The sequence below is a fragment of the Buceros rhinoceros genome, unplaced genomic scaffold (genome assembly GCF_000710305.1).
Source record: "Buceros rhinoceros silvestris isolate BGI_N320 unplaced genomic scaffold, ASM71030v1 scaffold10443, whole genome shotgun sequence".
Classification (NCBI taxonomy): domain Eukaryota; kingdom Metazoa; phylum Chordata; class Aves; order Bucerotiformes; family Bucerotidae; genus Buceros; species Buceros rhinoceros.
The window spans coordinates 7,489-29,696 of NW_010405402.1; the positions used below are offsets into that span (position 1 = coordinate 7,489).

Consider the following 22,208-nt stretch of genomic DNA (forward strand, 5'->3'; position numbering starts at 1 on the left):
GAATGTATGTGACTCAATGCATGTGAAGTCTGAGCTGTGTTTTCAAAACCTCAGATCTGACTGCCCTGGAGCTGTGGAATGGCAAAAACCTGTTCTGGAAACTTCTGTCTAGAGCTGTTTCCTGACAGGCAAGTCATCTAGTGACCCTTTACATGGGCATGCAGAAAGACAGGCTGTTATGCAGCCCTAGCTGTGCTGAGTCGTGTTGCTGAGGTGAACTGCTGGTTTGCACGACTTCACTACACTGCCCAGCCACCCAGACTAGCTATGAGCGGGCACTGTTAAAAACTTAGATCATCTTTCCCAATCCACCAGCAGCACTGATTCAAGCATGATCTATTTTAGTTGGTATTTTAGGCAATACCTGAACCTAAGGTTCAAATAAAAAAATAAGATATGGCAAAAAAATTCATATGAATTCACACATAATTCACACAGTAATTCACATTTGAATTTTGTGTGTGTCTGCTCCCAACTGTAAGGACATGGATTTTGGCCGTGTGTATAATTACCTCTCTTGCTGTTTCCTTTGCAGATGTGGTGCGTTGCATATTGGTGACCATATTCTCTCCATTGATGGCACGAGCACAGAGCACTGCTCCTTATTAGAGGCAACTCAGCTTTTAGCTGCCACTTCAGAAAATGTCAAGCTAGAGATATTACCTGTTCACCAAAGCAGGCTGCCTTTGAAGCCTCCAGAAACAGGTGTGTCCTCTGTGCAAACACTGTTGGTTACCCTCAAAATTCACTTGAGGTCTCTACTGGGGTTCTTGCTGGTGTTGAATGCTGACAACAGACTCCAAAGAGAGACATCTGTGGAGGAGAAAAAACAACGTGTTTGGATGAAATGCATGTGATTAGATGATGTTCTTCAAAGATGTGAATAGGAAAAAAGGTGACATCTGTGCTTGAATGGGGAAATTGGAGCTGGGAATCCCAGGGTTTTGCAGTGCTGAGTGCCATGCAAGCCGCTTCCTTAGTACCTCAGATAAGAGACTTTAATGGAGAGGGAGGAAAACAACCTTGGTGCTGGCAAATGTGCTTCCAAGCTCAGTTTTCATTTGCTGATGCCTGGTAAACTTTGTAAAGGATGTGTCAGTAGCTAGGCAGGGTCCTGCTGGACTTCCTTAGGAAATGTCTTCCTAACTAGCCTATTTGAATGGCAGCTGTGTCTGAGCAGTCAGGGGTAGAGTGAAAGCATCTGGAGCTGCTGCTTTCCACCACCCCCACTAAAGAAATACTGGGGGAAAAAGATTCTTGCTCCAGTGAAATCAAGCCCCACGTGCTTGTAAACTTCATGAGGAATTCACCCTGGTGAGCATCCTTGTTGCCCACCTTTAGTTTCTCCTTCCACCTGAGAGGCTGGCTCAGGCTCTCGTAAAATTCATTGTGAACATAGCCTCGGTACTAGTAGATTTGTTGCAACTCGTGCCTGCAGTTTTATTACAGTCTGTAATGGTAGTCTTGTAATTCAGGTGTTTCAGGCATACCTGTTGAGTACCAGTCCCTTTTGCAGCCTTTTTTAACCACTGGTCTCTCAGGAAATGCATTTTTAATAATAATGGTGCACAGTAGTGCTGGGCACAGCTCTCCTTTCCATTCTCTTCTAGGGCAGTTTGGGGAAAGAAGGAAAGTATCTGTGTCGTCTTCTTTAACATGATGCAGTGAAACATAAAATCTAATAACATCTCCATGTCTAGAAATAAATCTCTTACATGTCCAGTCCAATTCATGCAGAATTAAAACAGTTTAACGAAGGGAATGGACGACTTGACCTTTGTGCCCAAGAAAAAATGGAAAGCTATAATCCTTTTTCACTGGCTGTTAAAATGAACTATTCTCCTCCTTCCATTAGTGCCTGGGTCCTAATCTTCTCTCAGATGATACGCATTCAGCAGCAGCTCAGGAGAGGGAGGATCTATGGAAGGACAGCTTGATGTGTTTAGAGCCTTTTTACCCAAAACTTCACACATCAGATCAGTTTTCTGTGGCAGAAATACAGAACATAGACTTGGGAGAGTAATTCACGGAATCATCTGGTTGGAATAGACCCTGAACTACAAGGGTCTCTAAACCATGTCCCTCAGTGTCACATCCACACATCTTTTAAACACTTCCAGGGGTGGGAACTCCACCACTTCCCTGGTCAGGCTATTCCAACGCTTCACAACCCTCTCTGTAAAGAAATTTTTCCCAACATCCAATCTAAATCTCCCCTGGTGCAACTTGAGGCTGTTTCCTCTCATCCCATATTGCAACACAGGAATACAAAAAATAAGGGATGTGACAATTGTTCCCGCTTTTGATTAAACTCTTCAACACGTGAGGGATCATAGGGAATGATGTTGTTCATCCACACGGCTGTTAGGAGGCAGAGGTTTGTGACTGGAGACCAGTGCTTGGGCTTGAATTGTCACCAGTGCCGATGGGGGTAGTGGGGACAGGAAGGAGAGAACTTTGAGCAAGAGGAGCAGCTCACAAAGCAGTGCTCCTCGGTGTGGTAACATAACCAGCCATGGCACCGCATGGCCCGTGGTGAGCAGCCAAGGTACCACACCGAAGTTGACAAACTGTGCTTGGACCTGTGAGAGACACTGCCTTCTGCTCCAGACGCTGAATGCCAACTCCACAGGCTGTTTTTTCTGAGTTTAGGGAAACAAGCAGGGGCAGTAAGGAAAAATGGGCCATGCAAAAGCAAACTGTTGTGGCTGGCAAGAGAGCGAAGCCTGGGGAAAGCAGCTGAGGAGAGGAGAGCACGCAGACACATCCCTGTTCAGCACTTGTGTTACTGAATTGTAAACAAGTATCTTGTGTTACTTGTGTTACTTCTAATGTGTGCCTGCATGGGGCTTGTCATTATATTTTTTAAAAGTGGCTTCTCCTGTAATCAGAATCTGGTTATCAGGAGGTGGAGAGGGATCTGAAGCTGCAGCAGCCATGCAAGAATACGGTCTAATGCTGAAGCACAGGATTTGTCAACCTGCATTTGCTTCCTCCGTGGCTGTGGGGGCATTTGGAGAGTTTGTGGGAGGATTACACCCTGCTCACGAGATAACAGGAGCGGATGGTGCCCAGGAGCGGTGCTGGGATGGGTGGGTTTCCTCAGGCAGGGCTGATGTGCAAAAGCTTGGGGAAGGCTGTTGTATGTTTTTATCACAGAATTGTCCAAATTCTCTTCTCTTCCCCAGTGCGCTGACAGCTGAGTTTCAAAAGCACTTTTTGTGTTCTTAGATATGAGCTAGGAATTTATAGACAAACGAGAGAGTTTTAATTACTATAAATGGATTAAATTATTTTGTATATATGCCCATAAGCTTTGTCCCTCATGTTCAAAGTGTTTGATTTTATTAAGAACTTTTCTTTTTGTCTAGATATAGCTTCATTTATTAATTTGATTTTTGTTTTTGAAAGCTGCCTGGCTCTGAATTTACTTCAGAATCCACAAAATAGAAACCCTAGAGCTGGAAGCGTATTTTTTGAAGGGCTTGATAGACTAAGTGCTAAACGCACTAAATGTTTAGCTAAGACTAAATATAATCACTACATTGGTTGGAAAACGTGACCTAAATGATTTGATGCCTGTGAAGCGTACACACAAAATGGATTTCCACTGTTAAAGGCACTAATAGCTAATCTTTAGATTTAGAGATCTTTGGGTGGTCTCACTAAATAAACTGAGTCCCTGTCCCAGATTTGCAGTACCAGCACTGGTGGCATTTCTGCCTGTTTGGAAGACACAGAGCCTGGAGGAGATCTCAGCCTGGGAAGGTGGTTCCTAGTCAGTGCAAGTGGTTGCAAGCTCTGGGATAACTCCTGGCTGCAGTGATGCTCCGCTGTGAGATGCTGTTCATCCTTAGCTGAATAAAACAGATGCCTGCAATCTTGTTCATTAGCCAGCAATTCCTCTCACAAGAAAATAAATCCAGAATCTCCAGTATGGAGATTTGGGAAAGAAAACCCAGTGCTATTGAGCAAGGAAAACTAAACTGACCCTGTGCTGCCTTGGAGGGAAAAGGAGTGCCAGTAAGAAGAGAGAAGGGACCTGTGTCTCGGGCGGGGGGGTGGGGGTGTGTGTGTGGTGTTTGAGGCACTTCAGAGGGGACTTGATGGATGGATGTCATGCTGCAGCAGATTTCTGCCAACATGTGCGGGGTCGGGGATAGGGTTGAAGTTAAAGCAGTTGTGTGGCCTTGAACAGAGTCTGCCACATTTTAATGTACCATTTGCTCCAGCATTGGCATCTTTTCCTGTGTTAGGAAAAGACTGTAATTGCCCTCTGTAATTGCCTTTAGGCAGAGGTGTATAGAACCCCTTTTGTTCCGGTGAGCTGGAGGCAGCCCTCTGCTACTCCTCTCTTTAACCCTTATGTGAGTTCACAGCCAAGAGCAGCCCCTAAGCAACCAAATGCTGAAGCCAAGGAACGTGCTCAGCGCAGTCCTTGGCATGCACGGGAGGCATTGAGCCTTGTCTTGGGCAGAGAAGCTCCAGCATCAAGGTGGGAAACAGCACAGGGTGGTTTCCCCGGTGCTGTTGGATAACACTGATGGTCTCTGTGGGAAGCTTGTGGCTGGAGGAAGCTTCTGAACGTTGCACAACAGACTGCAAATGGTAATGACATCTGTGTGCTGCCAGCACGGTTTAGTCAGGCCATTGGCTCAGGATGCAGAGTTTATTATGGGGAAGAGGTGGATTTCTGCCACTTTGCATCAAGTGTTATGAGGTTACACGGGGATGCGATTTCGCTGCTGGTGCTTGGCACACTGTGGTTGTGGTCTGACTTGGTCAGAGCCAGTGTGAGGCTCTTTTCTACAATCTCTTGGCTTATACTTCTTACCTTTTCTTTGTTTCACATCTCTTCCCTGCCTGCGGTGATTTCTGCTCCCCTGGGTGCCATCAGTCAAGGTGCAGAAGAGTGACCACCACCACTGCTGGGACCCCTGTGTCAACTACTGTCACACACACCACCCTGGGCACTGCAAGACACCCACTTGGAACCAGACATCTGGACAGGATTACTGCAAATGTAACCACAGTGCATGGCGTTGTCCCCATCCCTGTGTGTGTTTGTTTATGTTGTGCCCCTCCATTTCCTTAATACCCAGCTCCGTAGCCTGGCTTGGCACTGCTTTCCTCCTCGGTCACCTGGGTCTGTTTCCACAGGTCCGGTGCTGAGGTTCAAAATCAGTATCTAAAGCCCAGCACATACAGATCTGGTAACTGCAAGTTAAGAAGAGCAGTGTGCTGAGCAGACCCATGCTCCCATCCTCTAACCCCACACTCTAACCCCTGGTTTCATACAGCAAAAATTTTGCTGTGGGACACAGAGGGCATCTCTGTTGAACCCATTAGATGTTTGATGGACACCTGTTAGGTCAACCCCCTACTCCACTTCTCTGTGGATGTCCTTAACATGCTCTATATTTCCCCAGCTCTGGTGGCTGCCAACTTCTCATCTCCCACCATGAATGCGCAGGGCTTCCCCTGCCAGAACTCAAACACGCTACCTCGCAGCTCCCACCCCATGAGCCCCCGCACCACCATGCTGAGGAGGAGGCAGAAGAAGAAGGAGCACAAAAGCTCATGTAAGACTGGTGGTGGGCTGGGGCTGGGCTGAACAGGGTGTGCATGCTTGCCTTGCTGTCTTTGTTGTTGATTGTTAGCTGGGGTGGGACTGCTCATCTCAGCACTGTCAGTGCCTAGGCTCTCATCCTCAGCCACTGTCCCCTCCACTGACAGACCAAGGTCTGTGGCCAGATCTGCTATGTTGACCACAGTTACCCTGACCTTCTGCATCTCTTTTTCTCTCAGTGTCACTGGCCTCCAGTACGGTGGGTCCTGGCGGGCAGATAGTCCACACGGAGACAACAGAGGTGGTGCTTAGGGGAGACCCTTTGAATGGCTTCGGACTTCAGCTCCAAGGAGGCATCTTTGCTACTGAAACCCTGTCTTCCCCACCTCTCGTCCGTTTTATTGAGCCCGACAGCCCGGCAGAGAGGTTAGAGACCTTGCCCTTGGATGCTGATGGTGCTGCTGCTGAACATTTCATGGTTTGGTTTGTTTTCTCTCCTCAGAGGCTCATTTAGATATTTACTATCATCCTTGTAATATCTCCCATTCTTCACTGGGCATGGTTTACTGTCACAGCCATTTCTGCACTCGTCGGCTGACCGCGGCCTTCCTCGCATCCCAGGTGAACGTCTTGGCACCAGGCTGCAGCTGTTCTGGGAGGAGGAGGAAGGGAGTGTGTGTCTGTGTGAGAGTGCCATTCCCATTCCTTTTTTTTTTTTTAATTTCTCTTTGAAAATAAAACTTTTGTCTGGGTGCAGAAAGGGGATAGATCTAGACAAGTGGACTCAGCAAGGTATTTTCTGCCTAGTTTCATTGTAGCAGAGCCCAGCTATATAAATTGATAATAAACTGTTGTTTTGAAATGCAGAGGAGGACTCTGGTTGAGGTAGGTGCTGCCTTTAAGCACTTTTGCTTTTGGCTCTGTAACGCTGGGACAAGAGCAGAATGGAAAGCGGCATTAACTGCTGCGGGTCACCCCCTGGGGATAACAGGAGCAGCGACTCCTCCAGTGGCCAAGCCTCAACTGAGGAGCTCTGGCTGCTCCGGCTAAACATGACCCAATACCCTTGCTGACTGCATTTAAAATCTGCTCAAGTGGCTTTGCTCTGCAGTGTGGGTGCCCTGTAGCAAGGCTTTTCTTACTAAATGGACCAGGTCCCAGCACGGCTTGAGCTCTTGTAGGGTGGAAAGGAGAGCAGGTTTCCTTAGGCAGGTGAAATAGTGAGGGGTGAGCGAGCTGGCACTTACACCTTCGTGCTGGTTTCTCTTCCTGCCTGTGAGTTGCACTGCTAGTCTGTCCTGCGTGAGGGGTGCCTGAGGTGCACAACGTGGCAGTGCTCAGTGCCCACTGCAGACCCTTCCTTGAGGGCCTCATCAATGTGTGCTGATGGTTTGGTGTCCCCAAGACAGCCCGAGAAAATAGGGGAAATCGTATGTCAGGAAAAGCATCTGCAAGAGGAAATGCAAGTCCTTGCTGGTCAGAGCAGTCTCTAGTAGCTTCTCCAGGTGGCCTGTGCAGAGGCAGGAGGAAGCACAAGTGCCTGGTGCTTGTGTCTGTGGGAGGACGGGTACAAGGGGCTGGCACAGGAAAAAGAGTTGTTCGGGGTGATACAGGTTATGAGAGATTTCAAAAGCCTTTTATGCCTTCTATTTGTTTGTCTGTTTCCAAACAGGGTTTTAAAAGGGGAACGATGGTGATTTGGGGTTTTTTATCCTCTATTACCAGGGTGAATTTAGCTCACATTGCAAAGCACCGAACTCCTTTTATAAATCAGGCAGCAACAAAGCCTGCTGCCTCAGGGGAGGAGGGAGATGGGCTGAAATCCGCCTGGCTTTGCTTTATCCTCTTGCCAAGCCTGGAGCGAAAGCAGAGACTTACGGTGCAGTCTTGCTGGGCTCTAATGTGTCACACACACTGCGCTCCCTCCCTGCTGCCCACCCAGCAGGGTTCACACTCTCATGGCTGCTTTCTGGTGACAGGGAGCAATCCTGTCTGCCTTCGCAGCCTAGATTTGATCTGGGGATTAAATCTCTGCAGTGTATTTCTAACTTTCCTAGACTGTGCTCTTCTTCATAGCTGGCAGAAAACAATCTTCCCTCCCCATCTTGAAGTGATAAGTGCACTGAGTTTGCAGTGAGGTGAAAAAGACTATTTTATGTTTTCATTTTTCTTTTTGTTTCTTGCTATCTCACAGAGGTTGTGCTGCAGTTGTTGCTCTTTGCAAAAAAGAGCGAGCATTGGGCACACAGGGATCAGGCTTAGCAGTCTGGGTCTGTCCGGTGTGTTCACACACTCTGTGTGAGACCTGTGAATCTGAATGTGCTGCTGCACAAGCACGTGATCCACAATTGCTTTATCCATCTGGCTCGCTGTGGAGGAGCTGCCTCTTGGGTATCTAGCAAGTCTGAGTACTACCAGGGAGGAGGACAGCATCACTCTCTTTTTAGCGAGGTTGGGCTGCCTCCCATTTATTACCTGCTTTGTCCTAGCTTGTGGCAGGCTGTTTGAAGCAAAAGCTTTCATCTGCCCGACTTGTGATTTGGTTTACAGCAATAGCCTCTAAGAGACCTCCCTCCCCACTTGTTCTTTTGTTTCCTGGGTGCAAGGTGAAGCTTTTGGGCTCCAAATGAGACAATGATTCAGCCCCTGTTATCAGCAGAGAGGGTGGAAATGTAAGATGCCTGATGTCCACTCTTGGCTGCCTTGAAATATGCAGCTTTTCTGTTCTTCCACCCCCAGCTGTCACTGACAGCAGTGCGAGAGTATCTGGCTTCTCCATCCTGGTATCCAAAATCAGTGCTGCCTGCTGAGTTACACGTTTTCTAGCTCTGTTCAGTTGTTTGATCATTGTGTCTCTGCCTTTTGAGTATGAACAATTTGCAAAAGAAAAGTTTAGCAGCTGGGTGAAGCTGTCAGCAATGCTTTGATCTTTTGGGGGCTGAGATCCACCCACCAATGTCCACACACAGCGACATGCATGTCTAACCTGTGCAGACCAACTCAGGGCATGTAAGGGCATGACTGATCGGTTTCTACAGCCAGTGATGTAGCCGTGGTCCCAGCTGCTGCCACTCACCCACAGCTGGAGTGACCATGCAGATGCTGGTGATGCTGAGTAAGGTCATCAGTGTACATCCTGCCCAAGGGTTGAATATGTGCTGCTCTGTGTCTAGCAACTGCTCCATGGCTGTCTTTGAGCCCAAGGAATGAGTCATGACAAAATGCGAATCTCTGCAACCCCAGGAATACATTCCCTTCCCCAAGAGCACATGGCAGCTGGAAGCTGGTGTCTCTGCAATTATTCTGAAGGGTTAACAAGGCATGTTGGGTCTTCTTGCACTTATGGAGGTAGACAGAAGATTGCAGCTTCACTCCACAAACTTTTATAAACCTGCAAGGCTGAGTCTTAAACCACCGTGATTGACTGAGGCTAATCGTAAAAGAAATAAAATAGTTCTGGCCTAACAGAGCTATTTGCTGTAAAACACCCAGGCAAATCTATCTTGAGCGAAGAAACACAAGAAATGGTTGTTTTGTGAGAAGGCAGCTCTCCTGAGGAAGGTGGTGAGTGTTTGCTTCGATGCCGTGTGAGAGTTTGCTGTCATCTCCCAGCCCTTGCAGCTGAAACAGTGGTGCCAAAAATGGACTCTGGCCTTGTGTGACCTTGAAATGACAGTGTCGTCTGTGTGATGCAGATGTTGATCCCTTCTTTCCGAAAGGTGCGTGATGGCCATAGCAAGAGAGCTCTTGATGCTGGAGGAGGCATCTCTGTTGCACTCCTGTCTACATTTGTAAGCTGATACTTCCAGGTCCATCTATGTGGCTGTATAGCCACAAGTCCACTAAAAGACTGTAATTAAACTTGATGTAATTTATTTGCAAGGGTGAATTCATTTATACACCATGGAGTTGTCTGTCCTAATCCAAGTCTCCTTGAACAAACAATTCTGAATTTACATCTCATAAAATAGCCATCATTTTCCTCGGGATGGCATGAACTCAGGCAGCGGCATAAATATACTGCAAGTTTAATGCCTTCTTACCAGGAAAATAACCTCCCCAGGCTCTCTCGAAACTTGCTCATATCTCAGCTTTTGATGGGCCACCAGCAAAAACTGTTGTGCTTGTGCGTTTTTCTTGAATTTGGATGTGTCTGCTTTTTCTTGATAACTTGGCCTTTCCTAAACACCCTCTTGTTTGGAGATGAATAATACAGCACATGTCCGTTGCCTCTGATGTTATCTGCGTGTGCCTGGAAGCTGTGGTACCACGTTCTTAGAGTTGAATCGGCTGTGAGTGATGAATAGTGGCTGGAAGGATTAGTAAAAAACAACCTGTCTTCCCTTAAATGTCCATGAAAGCTGGCATCTAGAAAGGAGAGGGTGAAGGGTGTGCTTGATCATTAAACAGGAGGGGAATAAAGATTCCCTGGAGGAGGCTCAAAACAGGATAGCTGATGCCTTCTGGGAAATCTTTGTGGTGAAATAACTCCAAATGTTGAGGTGAACCTTAGACTTGTTCCCATAAACCTCAACCTGTTTTGGAGACCACTCTGTAGCTTATGCTAGTGAGAGATGAAGAATGGTTTCCCAAGCCCCGCTCAAGTGGACTGCCTTACAGAGAGGTAATGAGTGGAAAACCTGCAAAGATGTGGTTATAACGAACAACTGATGAAGGTAATGGAGGAGAAGGAAGATGAGCAATTGCCCACAGTCACAGGGAACACTAGACTCTTGATTTTGTAGAGCCATCAGCCAGCTCAGATTAGCTGTGGGAGATAACTTGGAGTATTGTCTTGCTGGTTTTGCAGTGTATTTAAAAAAGCCCAAGGGGAAGGAGGTTGGATAGTGAATGTAGGAACGTAGTGGCCCATGTGCAAAAAAACATTGCTTATAAATAGAGGGGTCCCAAGAGACAAACCATGCTGTAGCAGCATATCTCCGACATGGCCCTGCCATCGTTGTTCTTCCAAAGGAAAAAACCTGCTGATCTCTGTTCTTGGAGAAAGCGGGTCTAAACCAAAACCCCCAAAGGGTCAGTGGTGGTTATATCGGCAGGTTATCACATCGGCACAACGTTGGCCTTTCAAGGCTGCTAAACAGTATCAATGTACTTTTGACTTCCAGAAGTGCAATTACAAGGGATAAATGATTATCCAATTTGCTGAGACATTTCAGTGAGTTCCTTGGATTGCAGCTTCAGTATTAGCCATGTATTAAGCAGAGGAGCCTGTGTGATTTTCAGTGCCATTAGTGCGAGTTTCAGAGGGTGCAGGCACATGGAAAGATCCATATACCATTAGATAGGGTAGGAGGGTGCCTGCCCTTACATTTATCACTCGCATCTCTGGGCCATGGTGGTGACTTTTAGGAAGGTGAGGGTTACTTCTTTTTTTCCGGGAAGTTGCAGGAAATGTGACCAAAATTGGTTATTTAGGAGCAAAGTATGTCTGAACTTAAGCAAACCACAAGGATTTGGTGCCTTGTGACCTTCTAGGGGCTCTTGGCACTGTGATGGGCTCTGCAGTTATTTTCTCTTTGGGGCCACTTCTGCAGGATTTGTCACTACTCTTATGTGTCTTGTAACAGATCGGTCTGGCAAAAGTAACTCATGGCTGGTTGTGGGACTGTTTTTTTCTCCTTTCCTCTTTTCCCCTGCCTCTTTGCTCCCTTTCCCTCTTTTTTCCTAATGTGCACTGCAGGTGTGGACTGCTACAAGTAGGGGACAGAGTCCTTTCTATCAACGGAATTGCGACTGAGGATGGGACTATGGAGGAAGCTAATCAGCTTCTGCGTGATGCCGCACTCACAAACAAAGTGGTGCTCGAGATTGAATTTGATGTCGCAGGTACGTTGCCAAAGGAATTGCTGCTCCTTGCTACCAGCAGGACTCTGCCAGCACTTTGCTAACCCGTAGAAGGGAGTGTTTTCACACAAATGCATGAGGTTTCTGCTAGAGCTCAGAGGGAAGAGTGAGAAGATCCTGTGAGGACCTTTACCACTTCTCCTTGTTCTGTGCTGTGCACCGAGGTGGGCTGTCCTTCTGATCCTTTCATAAATGCCTTGTGCTCACCACTTGGCTGAGGTAAGCCTGAGGAGCAGATCAAGAGGCCACCTGCCCTTTAAGTATTTTCCTATTAATATGAATATTTATATTAATTTATGACCTTGAAGCAAGGAGAGAGCCAAAGCTATTGGCTGGGGCTAAAGTGCAGTTTTGTATTAAAAAAAAAAAGAAAAATTATTTCCTTTTACATTGACAGATCTGCCTCAATACTGAACTATAGTGTGATGTGAACACTTCACTTGATGTTCAGAGCATGTATTTTTAATGAGAATCCAACTTTTTACCTAAAGTCCACAGGGCCTCCGTTAACAACCTTATTTGAACCAATAAAGCTGAGTTTTATGGGCTTGTTTTTCTTGATTCCAGAGGAACCATCCATGCAACTGAAAACTCTTATTTCTCCTGTTTTACTTTTTGTCTGTGTTTGGTTTTATAGAGTCTGTCATTCCCAGCAGCGGTACTTTCCATGTTAAATTGCCTAAGAAAAGAGGTGTAGAGCTTGGAATTACAATCAGCTGTAAGTATTGCTCAGACTTTTGCTAGCAGTTGCAAGAGCTGCTGCTCTCCACCCTGGCACATCAGAGGGCCCTAGTGGAGAGAGAGAGAAGGTTACATAGGGTTTCCTGATAGTGCTCCCAGTGTCTGTGATTTATCCCAAACTGGATTATACGTGTGGTTCCTGCCTCCACGAGCTGGAGTCTGTGGGGAAAAGCAGCTGTGTGAAGGGTTGGGGCAAAGGGTGCATCTCAATTATCCATTGGTCTGTGCTGTAGATTAATATTGTATTATGTTATTAGTAGCATTACTTTTATTTTCTTGCTCACAGTTGTATTATGTTCCTTTTTAATAAGCTTTGCCTGGGTCTAGTGGGACCCTTGCAGGGAGAGATGGATGGAGGAGAGCAAGTGTGAGGACGTGAACCCATAGCTTGAAGAGTAGAGAGGGGAGACTGCCAAGAGGAGGAGAAGGAGGAGGAGGATGAAGAGAGCGACAGGCCTTAGAGGTGTGGGGAAGGCACTTCAGGGACAGGAGGGTGCTTGGCAGGGTTTGCTGGGAGTCCTTGCATTGACTAAATCCAGCCACGAAGAGGAGATCCACTTTCCAGGTCTGGGTGGTCAAGTGAATGAGACATAAACTTTTTTCTTTCTTTACTCTCTTCTCTGCTCACTCTCGATCAGTTAACTTTGTTTTTCTTCTGAAGCGTATTTTTCATTTAAAGACCTTTTGCTTCTTTGGAAAGGGGATGTAGGCAGATCCATCCCAGATTTCTGGCTAACTTTGGGTCTTATTATGCCTTACATCAGCGCGTTTTTCCTTTACGGCAAGCGTGAGCAGGTCCAATGTCACTCATCCCTTTCTCACTGCTGGGTAAACTGAGTTGAATCATCTCAGCTCTGCTGTGCCTGGAGGCTGCCACCACCTCTCAGCTGAAACAAAGCAGCTTGTGAGACTGCAGTAATGGGATCTTGCGTCTAAGCCCTCAGGAGCACGGACCCAGCTGTGTCTGGGGAATGGAGTTGCTAGGGACACTTTAAAACGAGTTTTCATTAAAATAGATAAGCTATTTGCAATTACCTCCTGGCTTTCACAGTGAGTTAATTGGAGGTGTTCTGGCCGAAGTGGGGTGATTCTCAGGAGTGAGTTGAACATCCACAGGAGGATGGCTTTGCATCCTGTGTTATTACTTCTCCCTCTTCACAGCTTCTCCTGTCTGTGCCAGGAGGATAATCCTGAGAGATAACAGCACAGTATTTAACATTTGCCTTGGCTGCTGTTACTGTCTGCAGATATCAAAATGCTTTCTGAAACACAGCCCAGCCCGCTTCTCTGCCGCGGCATTGGCGTTGCAGTCTCAGGTAGCAATCTATGATGATGGATCTGGTAGTGAAAAGCCAAGCTCATGGCTTGAGCATAGCCAGGGTTTCTCCCCATTTAAGCTTCAAAGCTTAGTTTGTATGTGGGGCCAGAGACCAAAATGAACCTGGGATTTGCCAGCAAGAATATTAGTTTTTATTTGTGGAGTCTCGCTTGAATGGATCTGCTTCAGACGTGCATTTACACTTCAAACATATTTTCATCTTGATAATGTTTTCATTTTAAATTTGTTTAAAAAATTGATTTCATACACTTTTTTGAAATCACCACAAAATAAAACAAAACTGACCCCTGGGTTTTAAATATGTACCCGTTATCCCGCTACAGAGCAGCTTTTTTACCGATGTAATAAATTTGATTTTTTTTTTGATTGTTGAACGTGTTTGCAGGACATTGTTTAAATAACGCATACACAAAAACTTAAGATGTATTTCAGTCCTTTGCTGAGTCAAAGCCAAAATTATATTTACAAATGGAGCAAAAGACAGTCATCTAGAAAATGCGGTGGCAAGGATGAAATGCTCATTGAATCCTAATTCTGTTTTCTGTATAAGCCTGTGTCCACATGAGCCTTAGCAAATTAGATCATCATTTTGTCACTCTGCCTCTGACTGGGCAGATAAATATACCAGTTTCAAACATTAAAACCAAAGCAGGCAGCCTTATGGTAAGTACCTCCTGCAGAGACATGATGTGCATGCGGGAGTGTGATGCAAGCAGCAAGAGAAAAGAGGTAAAAATAACTCTTCTCTCTTTTGCTCAGTTCCTCCCAGTTCTGCTGATTTGAGTGCTTGTGTAGATCTAGAAACAGCTTTCCTTCTGACCAGGAAAAGCATCTAACCACTGTTTTAAAGCAGGGGACTGGGTTTACTGGCCCTTCACATTGGATTCCTGTTCCCTACTCTGTAAAACTCGGGCAGGTTAAATGGATGACAAGCTGGAGGGATCAGTAGAAGACCCCCTGCACTGTTGTGGCCACAGAATTTGGTTTGTCATAAACTTTGTTGTCCAGTTATGCCATAGATTAAAAATCAGTTGCTTTTGTTGAGTTTTACCCCTTGGCTTCAGCAGGTTCATCTGTAGTTAATTCCTCTGTCTAGGCAGGTCTGCTGCTGCTGCCTTAGAGGGGCAGAAAGTGTTACGACCTCATCAGAGGAGCACTACAGAAATAAAAGTGATCAAGTTCTTGCTGTGCTGCAGCTCTCAGAGCTAATTGGGAGATGAGCTAAATAAAGGGGGGGCAGAGTAGGGTTCTTGATGGATGTGTTGGAAGAATTCATGTAATGGAGCTGGCTGCAGGAGGCACCATAAATCTGCTGGAAAGCCTCATAAAGGGTTGAAAACGCAGGAGGGTTTTGTATGAGGATGGCTGGGGTTCTGGGATGAACATTCAGAGAGGATCTTTCTTGCTCCTGGTGAGGGGCAGATGTTTGCTGAGGGCATTTAATCTTCTTCTAGGTCTAGGGTTTTCCAGAAAGAGAAGGCTTGGGCTGGGTGAGCTCCAAGTTGTGGTCAGTGCGCACAAACCCCCCTGCTCAAACCCAGTGTGGCAAAAGAACGCAGCAAATCAAGACGTGTGATGCAAATACATGCATATAGTATTATTTCCTCTTCCATTCCCCGAAGGATGAATAGCAAATCCAAGGGGTGAGTCTCTCACTGACTGTGCATTTTATTTTGTGGCACCTCTGTGCCCTCGAGCCTCATTTCTGTCTCCTACGTTTGCTAAATGAAAATTAGCAAAGCAAAACACTGAAGCTGCCTTGTGCACGCTGCTTCCATGCACTTCATCTGGGGTGAAGGGACAAGAAGCCAGCGTTTTCTCCATACTCCAGTGCCTCAGCTGCTGTCCGGGGGAGAAGGCTGCGTTTGTTTGTGATGGAAGAGCACTGCGCACACTCCTTGCTGCTCTGTGTGGTTCGAAGAGCTGCCTGGATGTGAAGCTCACTTGTGTGCAGGGACCTCTGAGGTGCTCTGAGTGATGGGGATGCCAAGGCCAGCAAACTGAGATTTTTGACACAGCAAAGTGACGATTTGGCTCTCGTTAGCCTGAATTACTCTCCTCCATTAGCAGAACACATGCCTTAAGTGCTCTGATCTTGCTGGCTGTATTCGGTTCTAATGATACAGTTATGCCTTTGTAGATTTTCTCTAAGTCTCATACAAATTAAAATCGCCAACAGCAAGAAGCTAATAGTCATGTATTCCTGTGTGTTCAATACTGGACCTCTTAAAATAAGATATGGATTTGTTATTAGCCTCTGGAAAATGATAGTTGATTACACAAAAGATTGCTTCTTGTGTTTTGGGTTTTTTTCTATCTGTCTCAAATATTCTCTCCAAGGGCTAGTTGTGAAATTTGCTGCAGGGTACAGCCAACAGTGGTGGTGTTGCTGTTTAACAGATATTGAAATTGCCATTCAGTTTAGACATGCATTAATGCTCTATATAGCACATTTATCATATTACCTTTATATATCTTAACAAATCAATTCCTGTGCCCTTGGCGTGAAGTACCGCAGATAAGGAGTAAGTAGTATATCTGCTTGCAGGCGATAAAACTGGAGTTTGGGTAGATAGATAACTTCGATTAAGTTGCTTAAGCTGTGTAATCACTGTCCTAGTGAGAAGATGGATCTGTGAGCTGAGCAAATCTAGCTTTGCTGGTGCTGGATTAACCTCAGACCTGCCACCAGCCCAACAGAGTGTGGCTGCGAGTGGCAGTGTTCCCGGCAGCCTCCTTTCCTACCCCCTCGCCACACTGCAGCTCCAGCTGAGATTTGCAGCTGATTCACTCCAGTGCTTTTACTGAAGTGCGATATTGTGTTCTAGTTTTGTTACCTGGAGATTTTCAAAGGAAATAGATCCGCAATGGGGCAAATACCCTCCGGGAGGCACTGGTAGTTTATCCACCTGCTGCTAAAACTAATGAATGATAGAGGGAAAAGTTGGATACTGGGGATTTGATTTTCACTGCTGCTTTTTGGAATTGAATCCCATTTGCTTTTATTCCTCTTTTCAGTCCTTAGCCATCCGGAGATTACTTGGTTTCTGATTTTGTTCGTTTTTTCCCATTTATAAATGCTTGATTTCTTCAGTGTATTCTTATGGCATTATTACAATTTCTGTAATTACACTTTGGCAGAGTGCTGCTTTGGCTTGGTCAATAATGAAGGGCATTTCTAATGGGTTGATGTGTGTGAGGTATGTGCTGGTGCGCCTTGGAGGGGAATAATTTACCAATACAAGCCATTATGCATTCTATTAAAAACACAAACTGGACATGTGTTTCTGGCTTTGTCATCCATCACAGAGTAAACACCGAGTGAGTCAGAATCCCAGCAGAGGTGGCGAGAGACTGAAAGCAATTTATAAAAAGTAAATAACAGTATTGATCAATTCACCTTTTTATCACTGCCCTGTCACCACTGCCAAGCAGCGTTTTCATTTGGAGTTTCTCCCCCACCCCACGCTTCTACCTTCACCAGCTGTTGATTTATGGAGCTTTCTCTGGGCCACTGGAGCAGATTTAAACTATCTTTGGTACTAGTAAACCTGCCAGAAATACAAAGATTTCTGAAAAAGAGCCTCCTTGCACCTGGTTTGCCCTGGCAGATGGAGACTACAATCAGAGCACCTGCCAAGGCAGAGCATGGGTTTCTGCACACCAGCTTCTGCCTCTGTGCCTCGATCCATCTTTTCCCTCGACTCCCTTTGCTGCTGTCTCTGTTGTACTGACAGGAAAGCAGGACCTGGAGGTAAGGGAGGGTGTCCAAATCATGTCTTCTTGCAGCAGACAATTACCAGGACAATGTCCTTTGAAGAGAAAAAACCACACTGACAGCAGAAATAAACGGATAAAGGGGCTTTACTCATCTGTGCAAGTGTTTTAACTCCAAAGACCACCGCCCTAATAAAATAATAAGGTAGTTTAAGGTTTTGGGGTTTTTTTAATTGCAGGCAAATTGGAAATGTTTATACAAAATCTTACTGGAAAAATCTTGCCAGAGATCTACATATCTAGTGCTTCTGACATAGACTGAGCCACCAGTGCAGTGAAATTGCAGCTCTCCAGCCTGTAGACAGGCAGTCATCACAGAGAGGCGTGTTGTCACCCTGTGTGCACAGCCCAGGACTGTTGCAGACATGGGTCCCAGAGTGGCTGGGCGGTTGGGGACAACCTGGTCCCAGGCGACAGCTGGGAAGTCCAGCTGGACACTCTACTGGGGCACTGGGAAGGGCTTTGGGACGCCAAAGGAGAATTAGTGGAGTTAGTAACTACTGTTTTTTAAAATGAAGAGCAAGCAGCTGTTCTGTGCTTTGGGATTTCACTATCTTAACTTTGTACCTTTTGCCTCTTGAGAAAGAATGTTTTCTCATTAAATCTCTCTAACTTACCCTCAGATTTGTAGGTGCTGACTAGTAATGATGGTTTTATAAAGTCTTTCCATTTTATACTAAGTGATTATTTAAAACAGAGGGCTACCATTTATTAAGGTGTGGCTACTCTGGGATAGTTGTCTGCAGCCGTAGATAGCTCTTGCATTTAACTAAAATCTCAAAGAATCTGTTTGTAAAGCACAACTTCCAAAAATCCCACAAACCCCAGAATGATTTTTATTTAAAACTTGTTTTGTCTCCTAATGGATAAAGTTCTTGGTTTGTCACCCTTGCTTCTGATATGGGGAGCGTGTTCTGCGTACAGTGCTGACACCAACTGCAGAGCTGCAGAGGGGTGAGGTCTCCCTCTCTGCTCAGAGACTGTCCGTGGGCAGGATTCCCTCACGTGTCACAGGGCTCATGAGGCAGACGATGAGATAAACACCATTTCTGCAGAGCTTGAGACTTCTGTACTTGCCTTTTTTTTTTTTTCTTTCTCCTCTCTTTGCTCTTTTGAGTGTTCACTGTCTCCGGACATGAGGACTGTGGAGATCCTCCCTAACCCCTTTCTGTCATGCTGCCTCTGCTTTGAAACTAGTAAACAGACCTTTTAGTGAGAACTATTTTTGCTAACCCGGATCATTTTGACAGAACCAGGCTGGGGAGTGATTACACATGCAGCGATGCCAGCCCAACCCAATGCTCAGGGTGCGCTAACAGGGTCTCCCATCACCACTGCTCAGACCACCACATTATACACTTCTCAGCAGCAAACCTGTCCCCTATGCTGAAAAAGAGAACAGCAGCAGTAGTAACAGGGTGATTCATCTCTGTCCCCTGTGTGTGGCCCCACACACCCCATGGTATGTGGCCTTCTCAAGCAGAGGGGGGATTTCTGCATTTATTTCAGCTACTGCTCCCCATCCTTCCCTCCCATCACTGAGCTCTGCCTGGTGTGTGTCCGTCTATCTGCTGGCTGCTCTGTGTTGTGGATGGGTTGAGTATGGACATGAGCCCTCGGTGAATCTCCACAACCCATCTGCGTCACTTTGATCCATGGCTGCAGCTGAACGGGAGTGTCCGGACCAAAATTGCCTGGCACCATGCTCCAGTGAGACATGGGGAAAATAATTCTTCCAGGCTCTGTATCATTCAGCAGTTGCATTGCCGTGACTATTATAAACTCAGTCAGGGTCTGCTCTTTGCTGTCTGACCTAGCTGTGGTACTCAGCCCTGCTACAACTGAGATTGGCTGTCTTTTTGTTCTGTTCGGTACAGAACGTTCAGTTGTATCTGGGAGAGGATATCCTCAAAGGTAGCACATATGTTTTTAAATCTCATAAATGAATGTAAACAACAGAAGGATCTAGAGCAGAGAGATTGGCGACAGGAAGCACTTTTTCCTTTATGTGTGACTTTCCAGGGTGCTCTCTAACTGCTGTTCAGGCAGGTGGGTCTGTGCAGTTGGTTCCACGTGCCTCACAGATATTTTAATCTCTGCACCTGATATGTTCTGATCTGACCTGCACCTGATACGTTCAGATGCTGCAAGTTTCTTCCTTCCCACGCAGTTTTTGCTGAGAAGCTCTGTCAGCTTTAAATGAGACAATGCAATTCCCAAAGCAAGGCAGGAGGGAGTGACATGGGGTGAAAAGGATGCTCTTGGCATATGTTTGGTGTGTGGATGGCAGAGAGGTCAGGAGGGGTTTGAATCATAAGTCTCTCTTGGATCTCTCAAGAGAGTGGCAGGTCTTGCAGGCAAATATGAGAATGCAAATGATCCCAGAGATGCATACTCACATCTTTCGTGGGCTGGAAAAGTTATCGGGGTCAGGCAGGAGAGAAGAGTTGGAAACCATCCCTTACAACTCCAGCACTGAGACCAGCCTTGATTATTCTGGCTGTATGATAAAGTGACCTGGGGAGCTGAACCAGCTGGAAAACAGTGTTTCATCTAATTTTTCCTGGGTTATTTTCCACCTGGAAAATTTCCCAGCCCACTTTACTTCAAGAACACAGAAATGCTTATATTAACCACGGCTCTGAACTAGGTGCTTGCTGGGCAGCAGAGCCAGTGTGTGACTACTGCCACAGCTCTTGACTCACTTGCTGTGTTGTGTCAGAGATGTGGGTGATCGGGTGTTTAACAGTGCTGGGATCGGGAAATTCCACCTCTGGCTGCTGGACACCATGTGTCCTCCTTTTCAGGAGAACTCGGAAGGAGGCAGCTAGTTTCTGTGGGCAAAGGAGAGCCAACAAACTTTTGCAGGGATTTACTACTTTTTTTTTTTTTTGTCCTGGTCTGGCTTCCAGAGTTCGTGTGAAGCATCATTCTGTTAAATGAATATAAATTCTCTTTCCTTATGACTCCTCCTCCCCATCCTAGAAAACCACCCCCATCCCAGAGAGCAGACTCAATACCAAGCTTTGTACTCATGTGCCTCTTTTGCAGCTGCAAGCAGAAAGCCTGGGGAGCCTTTGATCATCTCTGACATCAAGAAGGGGAGTGTAGCACACAGGTGAGTGCAGAACTGCCCATCTGACAAACCCACTGCAAAATGTCTGGCCCAGTAATGAGAGGTAGAATGAAGCCCAAGCAGTAGGACCTGGGTCTGGATTTTGCTGGCATCCAAGGAGATCTCAACCCTAGGGGTTTGTCTTACACCACAGTAGGATTTGCAGTAAAATCTGTCCGGATTGAAGCAAGTAGAGTTGAGCTAAGGGAGAAGGTGGCCAGGGCACTGATTCGGATATCTGCTGACCCTATAGGAGATGGATGTTTAGCATTTAAGAACATGTGGTAAAGGGCTTCATATATCCCATAAAGTGCTATGGCTCAGCAGGTAGATTGCAATGTCTCAGATCCTGCTCAGGTGAACAGAGCGAGTGAATTGTGGATACTGGTGGAGAACTGTGCAAATAACTCAGTGTTTATTGGCTTCACCTCTGATCCCAACACCTCATAGCAAGGCTTTCAGAGGAATTTAGTGCTGCTGGAGGGCTCGTATCTGAGAGTGCTCATACAGGAGTTTCCGTAAAAGGCGGAATATCTGTCAGTAAAACATCAGGCATTTTTCAGTGCTGTAGGTTACCTAGGCTGTATATCTAATCTTCCTGTCTCGTTCTGTGTTGCCGCACACCCTACACAGACTTCCTCTCTTTAAGTCACGTTTGCCCAGATGCTGTTTATGGTTGTTTCCCGGAAAAGATCAAGGACAGCAAAAAGTTAATATTGTCATTGCCACTGCAAGGCTGAATGTCATGGAATCTGAAAGGCAAATACAAACGTACTTTTAGTTTTCTTTTCCTTTCCACGTAGAACTGGCACCTTGGAGCCGGGAGACAAGCTGTTAGCCATTGATAACATCCGACTCGACAATTGCTCAATGGAGGATGCTGTGCAGATTTTAAGGCAGTGTGAAGACCTGGTCAAATTGAAGATTAGGAAGGATGAAGATAACTCTGGTACAGAAATACTGATGCAAAGTGGTACCTGTTCACTGTAATGACATTTCCCAATAGGTAGTGCAAACTAACAAAGATAAGGACTGCTGCCTGTCCGGTCACCACTTTCCAATTGATTATAGTCTATTTTTGTTATTCTGCCCTTAAATGGAGTCTGGGAGGTTAAAATCCTGTTTGGTATGAGCATGGATAAAGACCTCAGGCTTTTGCTTCTAAATGCTGCAAGTCGTTCCTATGACCTCTTTCATATGGCTAATTAAAAAATTCTACGTTCCTGCTTTATCTTCCAGATGAGCAGGAGACAACCGGTGCTATTATCTACACAGTGGAACTGAAGCGATACGGTGGCCCCTTGGGAATAACCATCTCTGGGACAGAGGAACCTTTTGACCCTATCGTCATTTCAGGCTTGACTAAACGAGGGCTGGCAGAAAGGTGAGGTTTGGGTTCAGAGGAATTGAATTGATGTGGGGAAGAGATCTTGAACTTTGCCAAGTTTCCTCTGCTGTCATAAACATTTCTTCGGTGTTTTAGTCTGCTGCGATGGAAAGGTGCTGGGAAGGCACCAGGCGCTATGAAGCAGGGTGTTTGGGGTTGTGCTGTTAGGGCAACGAGAGAGGCTCAAAGCGAGGCACTTGTAGAAAGGACAGATCCAGTGTGTCAGTTGAATGCAGCAGCCAGGAACATGCGTCTGTCTGCTCTTCTTCCGCAGAGGTGCTTCCTGGTCTCTGATTTCCCACGCACATCCTATGTGGGGAAATTGCCCAGCCTGCCCACGAAACCACCGTGGACTGCTGTCCAGGACTCACCTATTGCTGGTGGCTTTTGGCCATTATGTGGTGTGTCCTGCTGA

General features: G+C 46.1%; 1 protein-coding gene across 1 annotated transcript in view; it reads left to right on the forward strand.

Annotated features, from left to right (window-relative positions):
- The window catches only part of GRIP2 (glutamate receptor interacting protein 2), a gene marked incomplete at its 5' end in the record, with an annotated part of 50,851 nt that overhangs the window by 7,396 nt on the left and 21,247 nt on the right, over nt 1-22,208 (forward strand). The window contains 9 exons of the mRNA XM_010133712.1: nt 536-705; nt 4,898-5,023; nt 5,430-5,582; nt 5,809-6,052; nt 11,271-11,416; nt 12,072-12,152; nt 20,343-20,409; nt 21,210-21,355; nt 21,646-21,790. Coding sequence (XP_010132014.1) covers nt 536-705; nt 4,898-5,023; nt 5,430-5,582; nt 5,809-6,052; nt 11,271-11,416; nt 12,072-12,152; nt 20,343-20,409; nt 21,210-21,355; nt 21,646-21,790 — 1,278 coding nt within the window. The remainder of the gene's footprint in view (nt 1-535; nt 706-4,897; nt 5,024-5,429; nt 5,583-5,808; nt 6,053-11,270; nt 11,417-12,071; nt 12,153-20,342; nt 20,410-21,209; nt 21,356-21,645; nt 21,791-22,208) is intronic.